This window comes from Rattus rattus, chromosome 2 (assembly GCF_011064425.1).
Source record: "Rattus rattus isolate New Zealand chromosome 2, Rrattus_CSIRO_v1, whole genome shotgun sequence".
NCBI classification, from domain to species: Eukaryota; Metazoa; Chordata; class Mammalia; order Rodentia; family Muridae; genus Rattus; species Rattus rattus.
The window spans coordinates 163,478,219-163,494,004 of NC_046155.1; the positions used below are offsets into that span (position 1 = coordinate 163,478,219).

Sequence of the window (15,786 nt, forward strand, 5' to 3'; positions counted from 1 at the left end):
TATGAGATAGGATGACCACAAGAGAGGCCATTCTATGCCTTCTCAGGAGACAGAAACCAAGGTACTGGCTGACAATGGAAATAACCATTCTGTCCTGCCTCAGAGACTCAGTTTCCCCACCTGAAGAGAGGGCTGTGCTATCATAAGTAATAGCATTCACTCTGGTGATTTATGGGTAGGACAGTAGTTCCAGCTGGAGAATTTCTGGGTTCTTCTGGATGGCCAAGTTCAAGGTGGCGTGGAGGGTTATGGATGGAGCCTCATTGTCTTCTATGGGCCCCATGGAGCCAGCCTCAGGTTCAACCAGCAAAACCCACTAGGGCCGAAAACCTCCTCCATAGCACCTTCCCAGCTAGCAACCCATATACCGCGCTGAGGCATGTCTCCATGGACTCCCCTTACACACAGAACAACCAGCCCTGTTTATTTACAGACTTTTCTGGAGAAGCTAGCAGGGCATTGCTAAGGCAGGAAGCCCGACCCCAGTGGCCAGTCCCTTACAATAGGCCTCTAAGGGTCGGGTCTCTTTTTTTGTGCAGAAAAAAAGTTTTTTGAAAACAAAACAGAACACAAACCCCTTCTCAATAAACAACATGTAAACAGAATCAGCTGTTCCAGTCTCTACCAGGTCTCATTGTGTCTTCAAGGGCTTGTCCGTGATGGGCAATGGGGAGGGCTGGCCCACGGGGCCATTTTCCTCCTCCTCCAGGGAGCCCTGGGGGTAAACCACGAAACACAGCTCCTGGCCCCAGCGTGTCATGGACTCTAAGAATAGACAGACAAGACAGACAGACAGACCATGGCGGGAGTGGGTGGGTTTTTGATCCTTTAAGACAGGGATGACCCTAACTCCGGACACCTCCCTTAGGCAGGGAGTTGCTTCCTTTGCAGATGGATCCCAGCCACATCTATATGTAGAGGAAGCTTTGAGGGAAGTGACCGGGTCCTGTGTCACCAGCCAGGCTGATGGAAGGTCCCCTGCACTGGGGTAGGATCATAAGAGATACCCACCTCTGCCTACAAGAGGCAAGAACCTTCTCACCTGTGAATCTGTGTACACACTTTGGTTTGCTTCTCCAGAACACTCCCAGGAAGAAGATGGGGACCCCAGTGAGGATAATGATGATGCCGACCCCACAGACCATGGGCTCCGAGATGAAGCTGAAGACCAGGAGGAATGCCCAGAACACCAAGTACACAACAGGAATGAGGAGGTTCACCTATCGGAGAAAGGATGAACAGGAGCACCAGGGGCAGCACCCTAGTTCTCCTGCCACCCAGGGGATCAGAGGCCCTTCCTCCATCTCTTGGGAATGGGGCCCCTGTGCTGACCCCTCTGGTAGCTACCCAGTGCACTGGAGAGCAATTCCTGGGTTGACCAGTTGGCCGAACTGCTGATGCTGTCTATTTGAGCAGTGCTGAGCTATCTGTAACAGTTATACACAGAAGGCTGTTTACATTTGGCTGCAGCTCAACTATTTTTCCATGCTTCAAATTTCAGGCAATCTTCAGGATTCATATACAGATGGGAGGCTTTTCTGTCACTCTTTCAAGTGGGATCATGAGAATACCAGGCTCTCTCATTGGCAGCCTATGTGACCTTAGTCTCATTGCCCCTGTCTGAGGACTGGGGATATTAAAAGCACTTGCTTCCTGGGATTAGAAAGAATATGTCAGTGGAAAGTCCTACACTCTGCAAATACTGTAGCATTGTCATCATCACCTATACCTGCCTCTAGTGCTCAACTTGAATGAAGGTGGCCCTGGTTATTTCCAGCCTCACCTTAATGGGCCTGTGAAGTGCCGGCCGTCTCCAGCGCAGCACAAGCAGGCCCAGGATAGTGACTCCGTAGCAGAGGTAGTTGATGAAGGACACATAGTTGATGAGTGTGTATGTGTCACCCACGAGCATGATGACCGCTGTGGCCCCGCACTGGGAGAGGACCGAGGGCTGACAGCTGGCCTCCCACCTGCTTCTGGCCATCCCTGTAGGCTGCTCTGGGCCTTCCCACTCAGGTCAGGAGGTCAGGTGAGTCCCAGCCCATCCCCACCCTCCATGGATCATCTACCATAGGCAGGAATAAGTTTTAGCCATTATCTCCCAAACCCCTGTTGCTAGGTGTCCCTGGCTACATGCACTAGCTGGTTAGGTTTCCCAACTTACACAGACAAGGAGGGCAGGGATTGGGGTACAGCGTCTGACATGAATCATGGCCAGAAAGCTGGGTAAGTGTCCCTCTCGGGCTCCAGAGAAACATAGCCTAGGAACAGGGAAGGATATGGATAAGGGTCAGAGCCTGGCCTTGAGGCTTCTCTGCTGCATGCTAGAACCCAGCTGTCACGTTGACCTCTGCCCTCCAGGCCCTACCAACTCTCCTCGTGTAGTGTGCCTCCTGGCTTTCTTTACTTCAAGACTGGGGCCAGATATTTGTTCCTGGAGAGTCTCAGCTTTCTCTTCCCATGGTCCCTAGCATGGCGTGCACATGGCAAGACATCTATCTCACCTACACCATCCTCTCCCCCTTTCCTCAGACCAGTCACCTGGATGAGGTGAACAGGTAGCCATTGATCCCTCCAAAAGTAGAGAGCGCCACAGAGACAGGCATGACCCACGAAAAGTAGCCCAGCAGCTTCTCGCCGAAGGTCTGCATGGGCACAGAAAAGAGGCCAAGAGTGAGGCTGGGTTTGGGGATAGGGAAGGGGCTACAGAGGGAGCTGAGTTCCCCACTCACCACAGCCACTGCGTTGGAGGACAGCAGCTCCTGGGGGGACATGGCAGTGAAGTAGGCAACATTGGTGAATGTGTACACAAAGGTGACCAGTGGGATGGAAATGAAGATGGCACGAGGTAGGTTCCTGGGGACAGAGATTGGAGTGTCAGCGTCCATTCCTGGGGCAAAGATGGAGCTGTGTATAGCAAAGGGAACTTGGAGTCTCATCTGCATTCGCCCAGGGGACAGGCAGGGTCATACTGCTGTCTGCCTTTTCCCCAAACCCCTGTCTGAGCACCAGCTAACAGAAGGAGGGACAGATGAGAGCTGAGGCCACCAGGATGGGACACGTCATCTCCTGAGGGCAGGATCTAATTAATGTCTGGATAGAGACAAAAAAAAACCCAACACGTGCAGCCAGTCAGCCTAGAAAATCTCCCAGATGCCTTCAGAGCTCAGCCTTCAGGTCTGAGGTCTCCCTGGAGATTCTCCACCCACCCCCACTCCTGCAGCTGCCATGGTCCCCATCAAGGTCCCCAGCTGTCATGGGGTCTATCCTTCCAAACCATGTTGTATGCACGTGGATAGTTTTGGACCAGATGTAAATCACTAAAGGCAGCCGAAAATGATATTCAAGTCTTTCTGAGGCCCCATGAGGGGCCAGTTGCAGCTGCAGACAGGGAAGATCACTGCTCCAGGGCTCTCTGTTGAGGCCGTTGTCATGACAGCAAGCGTGGTCAGCGGATGACCAGTCTGAGTTTCACGGCAGATCTGTGACGGCGACTGCTTTGAGCACGGGCGCTTCACTCACTTGCGAGGGTCAACCAGCTCCTCGGTGACATAGTTGAGGAAGTTCCAGCCACTGAAGGCAAAAGAACCTTGGAGGAAAGCCAGGGCTAGGTGACCCACAGACGGTGTCATCCAGAAGGCGAAGGCATTGGTGGGCCTCAGCTCTTCAAAGTGTCCTGGGGAGTCCAGACGTCAGGGGTTAGCACAGTCTCCCGAGTCTCTCCAGTGATTCCCACCCCGGTTCTACCTTGGAAGATCTGGACAAAGCCCACGGTGATGATGAGAGACAACGCCAACAGCTTCCCACCAGTGAAGATAACCTGGATGCGCGTGGCCCAGCGTACGCTGGAGCTGTTCACCCATGTCAGGAGCACTGGAGAAGAAGGGGGTGTGGGCGCCTGAGGCCAAGCCTCTCATGATGGCCCATAGCCAGATCTAGGCTAGGGGAACAGCTTTTGCAGCAGCCAGAACCCTGGGTCTCAAGGTTGATGCTACAAGTGATAGCAGCTAGGAGCTCCCTCTCCACTTTCCTCCCAGCAGAGTGGACCGTGGGGTGGGGGTATCCAGCTGCTGCGGGGACAGAGGCTCAGGGACACTCACTCAGGCAGGCCATGGAGAGTACTCGAGAGGCTGTGGCTGGGGGGATACAGTTGGGAAAGACAGGCTGAAGCACATAGTTGGAGAATGTCATGGAGATCACAGCCAGGCTGGTGGGGTACATGATGAGGACAGCGCTCCAGAGCAGCAGGAATCTGTGAGCAATCAAGGGCCAGCATGCTACAGGCACACCCCTCGCCTGCTCCAGATGTGAGCATCTGGGAGAGATGAGGACCAGCCTCCAAGAGCTGGTGAGCTGCCAGAGGCTGGGGAGGTGGCTATCGGGACAATTGGAAACTGATCTCAGGCTGCTCCCTGAGCCCAGTCTTCAAGCTATAGCATTATCTAGGGCTCGGGGCACTTTGTGGTTTGGGATGGTTGATTCTGAGCAATGTTTCTTCCTTGATTTTTGAAGAAGAGTGATTTATGCCCCTTATATCAGTATCCCTTAAGTGTATGCTCAAAGACTGCCTTCATCCAGACAGGGGGTCCTGCCTGCACCCTTGGGGGATGGTGTCAGCTCTTAGCTATTAAGGTGAGAAGTCTGTTGGGACATGCCTCTTGAACCTCACCTTAGATCTGTGTCCATGTCTCCCACTCCACCCCCTTCTGCATAACCCAATCCCTTGGCTTCTCGGGCTTTATAGATCAATAGTCCATCCCCTCTGCTCACCTTGCGTCTTCTGGCTGCCCTCGAAGTGGAGTCCAAGGCCTTCTCTCACCTTTTCTGAGTATCATCTCCAGGCCCACGGTATGGAGCCCTGACTGAGCACCTCAGCATGCCACAGACTCCCACTTAATACAATTCTTACCCCAAGGGATCCCCTTCTCTACTACTGAGACCATCATCGGTAGAGCCTTTAAAATGTGGCGCTGGGTGTCACCCCACTGCACCCACCTGACCCTCATGACGCATCGGCTACTGTGTCCTCCTGGGTTAGGTGGATAAAATGACCGGGTTAGGCTGTGGTCTTAAGAATCCTCATTGAACTTGTCAGGGCAACTTCAGTCCCCCCATCCGGTCCAACTCTGCTTTGAACTTGACCTCGCCTCTACCCATAGTAGAAAGACTCGCTGGCCCAGACCCCCACGTCCTCTGAGTAAGCATACACTCAGAACGGAGAAAAGATGCTCGTTTCGCTGAAGGGACCTGGCTTCCTTGCAAGGCTGTGTAGCTGTCGTCTCCCTACATGACATGCGTCCCATTCTGCTGCATGGGCTTATGACTTTTGGCGGCCCTTCAAAGCAAGGGTCTTTTAGCTCGAATACCATTTGCGGGATTGTTCTGCTCTGTGGAAAACTTGACGTTGGGCACAGCGTGCGTCGTGTGTGTGTGTGTGTGTGTGTGTGTGTGTGTGTGTGTGTGTGTGTGTGTGTGTGTGTTTCCCAGCTCAAAGCCAGTAGATTACAGGGAGGACACCACGCCCCTCTGGACTCCTCCCTCTTTACCTGAGTACTAGTATCATCTAGTGGCTTCGGAGAGTGAGAGTGTCCCTCCCTCCAAAGGAGTTTCATTTAAAAGGTGACATAGACCTGGGTGCACTGTTGTGGGCAAACCTGTGGTCCCAGTGAGGAGGAACATGAAGGAGGACTGTGAGTTTAAGGTCAGCATGGGTTACAAGGTAAGACTGTCCCAGAATATCCAACCAAGCAAGAGAAAACAATAAGATAAAGCAAAAGGAACCTCTGAGAGAGCAAGGGTCTGACTCAGTGGTTCTCAACTTGTGGGTCACGGCCCCTTTAGGGGTCAAAAGACCCTCTCACAGGGCCCACATATTAGATATCCCGTGTATCAGGTATTTACGCATTATGATTCATAACAGTAGCAAAATTACACTTATCAAGTAGCAATAAAATAATTTATGGTGGGGGGGTCATCACAACATGAGGAAGTGTATTAAAGGGTCACAGCATAAGGAAGGTTGAGAAGCTCTGGTCTAACTGATACCAGAGAAACAGAGCGGACATCAATGCTGCCCACCCTAGTTGTGGAAGGCTGCCAGATACCCCCAACCACTTCCCCCCACTCCGTAGCAGAGAGAACATCTCCGGCCCTGCCAGAGTGTTGCACTCACCCAGCCAGGCCCCCGAAGATCTCAGTGACATAGGCGTAGTCCCCACCAGACTTGGGGATGGCGACGCCCAGCTCTGCATAGCAGAGAGAGCCCAGAGCTGTCACGCCCCCACCCAGGACCCAGACGAAGAGGGCCAAACCCACGGAGCCCGAGTGTTCCAGGACGCCCTTCGGTGAGATGAAGATACCCGAGCCGATGATGTTCCCTGTGGGGAGAGATGGGGCGTGTGAGGCTGGAGCACCTTCGGAGCTCAGGCTTCCTGAGGTAGGAGGAGAATACTTCAGTGAAGGATCAAGAATGGCTAATCCCTGAAGGAGTGCAGGCAGGTGATCTGGAGGCACAGGATGGATGTCACTGGGCTTCTCAGATCTGAGCAGGCCCTTTCTAGGCTCACCATTAACGTTTCTCTATCTCGAGTGGGGAGTGGTGCTTGCCAGCTAGCTGGGCCCACTGCCAGAGTTAGTTCCTTAATTCCTTGATGCCCTGGCTCCCATTCCAGGTGGCAGTGAGGTGTCACAGTCATCGGAATAATGGCAGAGTAGGCTCTGTTGTGTAATGCACGTAACCTGGGCTCAGGTCCTCCACTCAGGCATCTGTTCCCCTCCCACCTCCTGGCCAGAGCTGGCCTTCCGTAGCAAGAGCTTGGCCTGTCTTTCATCTGTCTGCCCTTCTTTTATTGGCCAAACTCATAGGGCATCCTGAAGAGTAGCAACCAAGGTGCTGCCCCAAGAACAGGCCTGTTCTTACTTGATTCCTTCATATTCGCTTTCCCCCTTCCTACCAGACCATGGGCACAGACCCCCACCCACCCAAAGGCTTTGCTTCCTGGTGCTGTTAACGTGTTTAGGTAAGGGTCCATGGGTTGACCCTTCAAAGGCTGTCCTTACTCTTGGAAGTGTAGAAGGTCCACCAGAAAATATTTGACCTAGGAATCCTCTTCACCCTAGCTTTGCCTCTGTTTTGTAGCCAGACGAGTCCTTGACACCTGAAGTTCTTGTGCTGTGTGGGTACCAGTAGCTATGAGAAGCCATCATGGTATCATGGTAGGGCTGGGACAGGCCATAACAGAGATTCCTGTCCCATCTGGTGTTTGGACACAGGCTGCTGAGCCTCTGTTTTTTTTTTTGTTTGTTTGTTTGTTTTTTTTGTTTTTTTTTTGTTTTGTTTTTTTGTTTTTTAAGGAAATGCAAAACCCTGGCTGGGGCATAGAATCTTTGGGCTGGCCCACTCCCCTTTCCAGACCGATGCCCTTGCCGAGCTCTGTGCCTTGCACCAGAGGCCGATCGGTGCACTGGTGCTGAATCCTACAATACCCAGCCATGGCCCCACCCTGCTCTGTTTGCTGAGAGGTCCAAGGTTAAGCGGATGCTGAGAATCTCATTCATTCCAGGGTCTGCTCTGCAGAAGCGGTGAACCAGACCCCTCCCCAGACACCCAGAGCCCACAGTTGTTTACTCTATGCAAGAGTAGACGATGCCTTTGCTTGGGCGCCAGGCAGCCCTTCCAGAACTCCCGCAGTTTCCCCTTGCATGGAACCTCGGGAGCCTGCCATTCTCCACTCCTCCACAGACACCCACGCCTGGGATGCACAGAACCTTCTGTTTCCACCTCACAAATGAGGAATCGGCATCCTCTGTGCCCACACCTGGAGGCCGCATGGGACATCAGGATGATGGGTCATCTGTTAGTTGACAGCACCTGCAGAGCACAGGACACAGAAGTGCAAGCAGGCGCCCTCAGTACCTGTTAGTGAGGGTTTCCGGTAAAAATGCCAAGCTGTGAGCCAGATGAAGGCCAATGCCTGCGTCTCTCTGAGCCTTTACAATAAGCCATTTCACAGACCGGTCTGGGAAGGGGAATGGGCAGGCCAAAGGCACCAAACCCTAGTTTCATATTGTGTATCTGACATTAGAGGGTCAGTCCTATAAACCCCAGGACATGCACTAGAATCTGTCCTTACCCCAGGATGTGCACACAGGAAAGAATTCCAGAGTCACTGACTATATGAACAAAAGAGCCAGCACTGGTGGGGCCAGCAGCTCAGCCCCTCCTAGTAGGGCAGTGTGTGCATGTGCATGTGACTCTGTGTGTGTGTGTGTGTGTGTACACTCTGCTTACTTCACCTGTTAGGGCCACAGGCAGGTCTGGCAGAAGACAAAGCTATGGTTGCCAATCTGCATTCACTCCAGTTCTACCCTGCTATCCCTCACCCCCACCCCCGGCCGACACAGATTTCCAGTCTGGACAGCTGAGACACCCTAATTGGTGTTCTGGTCACATCCCAGGAGCCCTAAATACATCCAGATAAGGATGGAATAATCCCTGTGTCCCAGTACTCAGAGGTAAGCTGTGTCCCCGGTCTGCTTTCTGGGAGTGGAGCTGGGGTTGGGGAAGTCAAAGAGGACCTGCCTTCCGTATCTCGGATGGGGGGCCCAAGGCCTGGGTGGGCTGTTGAGTTTGTAAAGGGCCTTTGAGTTTGCTCCGTCCGGCAGCCGTTCTCAGGACCTGGCGGAACAGGATTTGCCAAAAGCCAGTGAAGTCTGAAGCCAGCGGGGGCTGGGTGGCCTTGGAAGGCGCTGGGTATGTTGGAACTGGGGGCACCCAAGGCTCCCAAGCACCCCATCCTTTCTGTAAGGCACCCTCTCCTGTGGAGACCCCATTGCTCTACACACTCAGCCTGGTGAAACCTTCTGCAGCAGCCCTTGAGGAAGCCCTGCCTCACAGAGGGTCTTCAGAGTCAGAGACGCATCACTAGCTCTGAGCCAAGCGGCTGAGACTCCAGCGCTGGCCTGGGAGTGTGTGGAAATGCACAATTATTCTGCACATGTGGCTTCGGGCTACCACCCAGAACTTCTCTCATGCTCAAAGGGCCATGTGTGCTAGCCAGTGTCTCTGAGGTCCTATGGGGGAACCGGAGAGCTCCGCCAGGACAAACTGTAGCACCTGCCATGCTAGATGCCCTGGGTACCTTGTGGGCTGGATGGAGGCAGGGAGCCACGAGAGTGGTGGGCTTGGGTAAGCAGCAGACGATAACAAGGGGGGTGAGAGAATGCTGTGGTGGAGAGTGGTTCTAAGTGCTTGATGTGGGGAGGGTCCATAGAGCTGATGTTCTAGAGCATTCTGACTACCAGTGGCAGGCTGAGAACTCTGTTCTTGGGTCCCACGTTCGAGCCCAGTAGATCTGTGTTTTGGAAAGGACCTGCAGTGAGTGGTCCAACCGGCCCTTGAGAAAGCCTGCACTGGAGAAGGAAGAGGAGGAAGAAGAAGGTAAGAAGGAAGAGGATGAGGGAAGAAAGAGGAGGAGGAGGAAGAAGAGGAGGAGGAGGAGGAAGAGGAGGAGGAGGAGGAGGAGGAGGAGGAGGAGGAGGAGGAGGAGGAGGAGGAGGAGGAGGAGGAGGAGGAGGAGGAGGAGGAGGAGGAGGAGGAGGAGGAGGGGGAGGAGGAGGAGGAGGAGGAGGTGGAGGAGGAGGAGGAGGGAGAACGCAGGACCAACAGGACCAAGGTATAAAGATGTGGGACAGACATAATAAGAAGTGCTGGGTGAGCATCTGACTGACAGCCAGAAAGAGGTGGGCCATGAGGCCTCTCCATTTCTGTCTGTTCAATGGGACAGCTGCTCTCTGGTCCCTGTTGGTCCACTTGGGCAGACAGGTAGGCCTCTCCAGTGCCCCTCCCTTCCCTGTACTTTCTTTGGGAGGTTTTATCACATTAAGATGTTTGGCCTGATGGGGCTTACTGGCCTCCAGGAGGAATGAAGAAAGGGCCATTGTTCCCTGTGGTGGTGCTTGCTGACCTATTTCTGGGAGGCGGTGGCAGACCATGGAGGTCACGAGGTAGACTGCAGAGGTCAAATCTTCAGAACGAGCCACTTGCTTGCCTGTGGTGTGAGAATGTGTGCATGATGGCTGTGTGTGTGTGTGTGTGCGTGTGCGTGTGCTTGTGTGTGAAGTACGCACATGTGTGTATACATGCAGTTTGCCTGAGGAGGGACAGGGAGGTCAGAACATTGGCCGCAACCCTATCCATAGACACACATGTGGGGTCACCTCTAGCAAGTGTTCTCTTCTGGGGTTCTGTTCCTCTATCACTAGAGGGGCCACAGAGGATAGAGGTTAGCAGAGAGGTTAGCCGCAGGGGTTAGAGGTCAGCAGAGAGCTGATCGGATATGCCTTTGCCAGAGAGGAAACACATTACTTAGGATATTGATCCTGATCAGGGTCCCTGTCCCCTGCCATTGAAGTAGCCCAAATCACTGGACTTTCTCAAGCAGCCCCACCCCTGAGCAGCTCTTCAGATAACCCATATTGACCCCCAAGAACTGGATTCCTGTTTCATTGGCATAGGCTAGGAGGGTGACTATAAAGGGATTCCTTAATGACACCTAGACATTGGCATGCTTTGACCCTGCCCAACAGTTACCAAGGGAAGCACTTATGAATCTCACTGTTTTATTAGACCCAGGAGATCCCTGCATCCCACACGGCTTTTCTTCTGGAGACCCAACACCCTGGGGTGAGCACTTCACTTTGCTGAGACCCGGGTGAAGCCTGCCCCGCCATTCCAGGCCTTCCCAGTAAGTGTGCGTCAAGCTCTTCCCTGTCGTGACAGTGGCCCCGCTGAGGTCTTGGTAGAACACCAAGGAGGTGAGTGGGGACATCCAGTACATGCCCCAGGTTGCTAATCAGCCAGCATGTACCTCTAGCCTAACCCACTTTTCTCTGGAGAGAGGAGAAGCAGAGATGTGGAGACCTCTCCATCCGGCCTGCCCGGTCAAGCCCCACCAAGCCCAGTGAGATTGCCAGCACCCGGGCTTCAGGCTCAGTCTTGTCATGGTCACCAACAGACTCTACGATACTCAATCTGACTCTTAGGCCCCAGTCTACACCTTCCTCAATTAAATAGTGTCCTGTGGCAGGTTATTGCACACAGCCCACTCAGCACCCCAGCCAGCCTCCTAAGACCTGGGTTCCTGCCTGTTTGTTTGAGCAAAACCTCGATGTGTAGCCCAGGCTTAGACCCCTGGTCCTCCTCAGTGCAGGGATGCCAGGCGCATACCCTGTGTCCTGTTTCCTGGAATTCTTCGCATGTCCTTCGTCTTAAACCCAACTTTTAATCCCAGGCCCTTGCCCCTGTTATTTCTAGAATTGCTCCCTTAGAGACCTCATCCTGTCACCTGATGACATTGTATAACCATAGCAGGGACCATCCCTTGAGCTAGGCCCAGACCACAAACTTTCCACGATTGGTCCTCTCCAGACAGAAGTCCCAACTTCCTGTTCCTTCTGCAGATCTGTTCCTCCCTGAAGTTGTCCCAACCAACCAGAGACAAGCCGTACTAATTCAGGCCACCACCTGCGAAAGCCTGGACCTTTCCTGGCCGACTATCAGTCTGTCACAAACACAACCAGAATTGAACTCTCAGCCCTCCACCGATGGCCCCGTCTCCAGCCACCATTGCCTCAGTCCAAGTGGCTTCCTGCCTAACCCCCTTCTGTAACCTTTATCCCCATGGCCTCTCTCTCCTTAGTGAGCTAAGTTCTATCCCATCTTTTCTTGGATCAACCCCCCTCCCGCCACCACAGCTGCCACCTCCTAAAGCCTTTGCCATAGCTCACAGCCTACCACTGAGCCCTATCAGACTCCACCCTGCCCCAGCACACCCTGCCCTCCTTCCTGCCTCAGTTCTCTGGCCAATACTTATGCTGGCCACTGGCTACGTGCCTGGCTATTCATTTTGTTTGCTGACTGACTGTACTGGAGCATCAGCTGCAGCAGAGGGACCAGCCTGCCTTGTCCCCTGTTGGATGTCCAATACACTGGTACCGATGAATGGATTCATGGATGTCTCTGGGACTGATGCGCTCAGCCTAGTGGCTGGAGTTGCTCTGACTTCCAGTGGTGTTTTGCAGTACCCTAAGGACACCTGACCTTGGGCAGGTTGTAGCCTTAGGGCCTCAGTTATTTTACTTGTCAATGGGTCTGGAGACTCCTCAGGACGTGTCGGAAGAATGTCTGCAGAGGCCCATTTACTGCTGGCCATGGAGATGGTAGACAATGTGGCAGGGCTGGATGACAAGGGCCTCTAAAAAGATGGGGTTCATGCAGTTGCCCCCTCATGTCTCTGCATATGTTTGGGCCTGACTTTCAAACACCTGCTGGACACTTGAATCCCAAATAAAGAGTGGGAGCAGCAGAGCCACCAGGATTCAGCCTGTCAGACTTGGCCATGTCCCTCCTTGCTTGTGGATTGTGTGAAGGGATAGCTGAGGTCTCCAAGACAGGGTCAGAGACCCCTTGTGTGCCGCCATGGGAAGAGCTGACTTTCCTGGCTCTGTTCCTGCATAGTGGAGGGAGACCTCAGTCTACCCTAGCTCAATCGTCAACTGTCGCCTTCACTTTGCCAAGCCTTCATAGCACAAAGGCCACTGGAAACCTGAATCCAAACTCTGAGCTCACCAGTTGCAAACAGTGTCATTTAACCCTCAACCTCAGTTTCTCCATCTGTGCAATGGGTAGAAAACCTGCCCACCCCACGGGGTGAGCATGAGGATCAAAGGAGGTAAGGTAAGTCCATACTATAACAAGAGGTGGTATTCCAAAAAGATATCTGATGTGCTGGTGAGGTGCGCCATTTGGGAAGGTTCTGGAAATACCCATTGAGTAATAATAGATCACTCGCAGACAAGGATGTGAAGTTCTCCAGGTTCGTAATGCTAAAATATGACATTGGAGACTTCTGATTTTGACCAAACTCCCGGGTTAGGGATGGAGAAGAAGCAGATGGAGAAGAACCCAGGACTGAGAGTTGTACCATGGGGAAGTGGCCCCAGAGCTTTGCATGGGTGGAGGCTGAGCCCTTGGGGCATCAGGAGGGGAAGCAGAACAGATCTGGCCTCCTCCCCAGTCACCTAGTTGAGGACAATCCTCCCCTGTCTGGCTTTGTCCCCTGCCTGGCCTGGTGTCTTGGCTGACAGAACTCTTGAGCTCCCTAAGCGTGGCCCCCGGGAGAGCACCCGGTACCCTGGTCTGGGATAATGCTTGAGTTCTGTTCCTGAATCCACCATCCTTGGTTGGCCCAGTTGACTTTCACCCTCCTTAGCCTTCATCTTCAGGAGGCCAAAGGGGAGCAGTGAAGCAAGAATAGGCTGAGATGTGAGGGGAGCTGGCAGCCCAGAGCCAGGATCCACGGCACCAGTTCCTCCAAAGCCTGAGCTGGAGAAGAAGCAAACTATTGGACCGGGTGCCCATCTCTCCCCTACACCAGCACTCCCATCCTCTTGTAGATGGCTGGAACCCTGGCAGCCTCTGTCTTACTTGAGGAGAAAAGACAGTAACAGGGTAGGGTGCAGTGCATGGATGCTAGTCTGTCTCTCTGTCTCTGTATCTCTGTCTCTGTCTCTCTCTCCCTCTCTCCCTCTCTCCCTCTGTGTCTCTGTGTCTCTGTGTCTCTGTCTCCGTCTGTCTCTGTCTCTGTCTGTCTCTGTCTCTGTCTGTCTGTCTGTCTGTCTGTCTGTCTGTCTCTCTCTCTCTCTCTCTCTCTCTCTCTCTCTCTCTCTCTCTCTCTCCCCCCCACCCCTCTGGCACTGTAGCAACCCCACCACCAATGATAAGTAGTTTTTACTTTTTTTGGGAGGAGGGGTACAGTACCCTGAAAATTGTGTTGATTGGAGGCAAAGTTCTAACCACTACTCTGTCCTGGCTCCCAGGCTCAGTCCTTCCTGTTATCAGACACTTGGGGATGCTGGGGGCGGGGGGGACACCAGGACCAGCCCCTGAATGATAGCCATTCTAGAAGGAAGAGGGCAGATGGTGGAACTCTCTGGAGCTGGGTTCAGGGGTGACTCTGGGTAGGAGTGCAGGGGATACCCAAAAGACACTACATCTCTCCAGGTGGAGTTTCTCATGGAAAGGCCTAAAGCGGGAGAAAAGTGAAGCCCCCCCCCCCACCAACACACACACCCTGCACTGAGCCCTCCAGCTTTTCTCTATCTCCAGGGGTCAAAGAACAGAAAGACAGTGATTTGGCTACAGTCTTGTCTGCATCCCTACTGTGTGCCACTTCCCACTGGCTGGGGAAGAGGGAAAGTCAAGACCCCAACTAGTGACCTTTTAGACACCCCAATTCCTGGACACAGAAAAGGTCCCTCCGAGAGCTTAGTCCAGTTCTCCTTCAGGAGTCAAGGGACAGAAAGAGGAGGGGTTGCTGCCACCACCAACCTTGTCCCCGGGTGCTCTGCATATCCAGAAAGCACCACTGTAGGGACAGTGAGAGGGCAGTCCACAAGAGCACCCACTCAGATGCCACCAGACCACGACAGTGCCCATTCGGATCCCAGTGGGTACTCTCCTGGAGGTTTGGTCTACTCATGGCTACACCATCATTGGCTACTTCCCTATCTCTTCTTGGCTTCTGTGGCCACCTCGGCCAGGAAGGATAACCCCGAGGCCTTTTCCCATTGGTTTAGGCTCTACCTGACCATTTACCTTCCTGCTTTCCAAGAACAGATGGCCTCACTTCCCCGGCACTTGAACCTGGTACACAGTAGGGATGCAGACAGGCTGCCCTGCAGCCCAGAACTCGCCACCCAAGGCAGGCCTAGTAATTACTTCCGTTTTCCTAGGTGGGAACCCGGGAATCAGGGAATCGCCTTGACAAAGTCCCACAGCCAGTGAAGGCCAGGGGAGGGTTGCAGCAAGGAGAACACCCGCCCCCCTTTTCCAGGAACAATTTTTCCGAGAGGCTGGGAGGTGAGGGCAAGAGATTTTGTGCCTGGTCTGCCAGGTCCTGTTCTGAGTGGGGTCAATGTATTCTCCAGTTGTGGCAGCAGGTGCTTGGAAGGTTCCTTTGCCCCTGTGGTCTTATGGTCTTAGTGAGGGAGGAACATAAAGGGGCTCCCCCAGTCCTTCCACCCTAGGTATGCCCCACTCACCGATGATGATGGTGCAGGCGCTCACCAGCCCGATCTCTTTCTTGAGTGCCACCCGCTCCGAGGCGCCCGGGCCAGGACCAGGGCCCGGGGAAGGCGAGGGCGCAGGGCTGGAGTTCCCGCGCCCGCCTGGCTGCTGTATATGGCCTGTCATGTCGCTGTCCCGCCTCATCCCAGCTCTCTGCGCTACCCCGTCTATCCGGCCCGCCGCCAGTCCTCCGTCGGTCGGTTCGTCTGTCGGTGCGCTCGCGGCCCTCGCAGCCCGGGACAGCGCCCACAGGCGGGCGCATGCGCTGGCAAGGGGCCCGGGCCCCCGGGGGCCCCCGGGCGGCTGGATCCAGGGAGGGACGGAAGGAGGGCCGGCCGGCAGCCCCCTCCCCCACTGCCCTTAAAGGGAACTCCCCCTCCCCTCCCCAACCCTAGCCTGGGGAGGCGGGAGGGGACTGGGATCAGACTTAGGAAGGACTTCCTAGTTGAGTGAACGAAGGGGCTACACCCAGACTTGGGTGAGGTGGGGGAGAAGAGCTCAAAGACCAGGCTGACCCTACCCTCAAGGAGTGACCAAGGCGTGCTGGGGTAGGCGGTGCTGCATGCCCCAGCATGTACTTTTTAAATCCCTCAAACCCCATTGGTGAAGGGTGGGCATTGCACAGGTTGGAAATCACGGCCCAGAGGCAATTAACCTGA

The 15,786-nt window shown here is 54.1% G+C and overlaps 1 protein-coding gene and 1 long non-coding RNA gene across 4 annotated transcripts; one reads left to right on the forward strand and one right to left on the reverse strand.

Moving 5' to 3' along the window:
* Nucleotides 1-403: 403 nt before the first annotated feature.
* Nucleotides 404-15,384, reverse strand: Slc7a10 (solute carrier family 7 member 10). 3 transcript variants are annotated; one of them, XM_032893859.1, is made up of 11 exons: nt 15,103-15,384; nt 6,173-6,377; nt 4,101-4,252; nt 3,748-3,873; nt 3,523-3,676; nt 2,733-2,856; nt 2,542-2,645; nt 2,165-2,261; nt 1,784-1,933; nt 1,043-1,220; nt 404-765 (listed from the first exon to the last, which is right to left on the reverse strand). In XM_032893859.1, exons 1-11 carry the CDS (start codon nt 15,269-15,271, stop codon nt 632-634), a joined length of 1,593 nt encoding a protein of 530 aa, XP_032749750.1. In that variant the 5' UTR covers nt 15,272-15,384; the 3' UTR covers nt 404-631. The 3 variants fall into 3 exon arrangements, with proteins under 3 accessions (XP_032749750.1, XP_032749752.1, XP_032749751.1); XM_032893861.1 differs by lacking the exon at nt 1,784-1,933 and having other exon boundaries at nt 1,043-1,161; XM_032893860.1 differs by lacking the exon at nt 1,784-1,933.
* Nucleotides 760-1,669, forward strand: LOC116892273. The gene is made up of 2 exons (XR_004386935.1): nt 760-988; nt 1,081-1,669. It is a non-coding gene; the product is annotated as an uncharacterized LOC116892273 (long non-coding RNA).
* Nucleotides 15,385-15,786: the final 402 nt, after the last annotated feature.

Bases quoted from the DNA above. Each gene is read 5' to 3' on its own strand.
- Slc7a10 (XM_032893859.1), bottom strand. From the start codon at position 15,271: ATGAGGCGGGACAGCGACATGACAGGCCATATACAGCAGCCAGGCGGG. The intron at 2,857-3,522 runs GTGAGTGAAGCG...CTCTGTCCCCAG, and splicing joins GAGCTGGTTGACCCTCGCAA to GAACCTACCTCGTGCCATCT. The intron at 2,262-2,541 runs GTGACTGGTCTG...CCCTGTTCCTAG, and splicing joins TACCTGTTCACCTCATCCAG to GCTATGTTTCTCTGGAGCCC.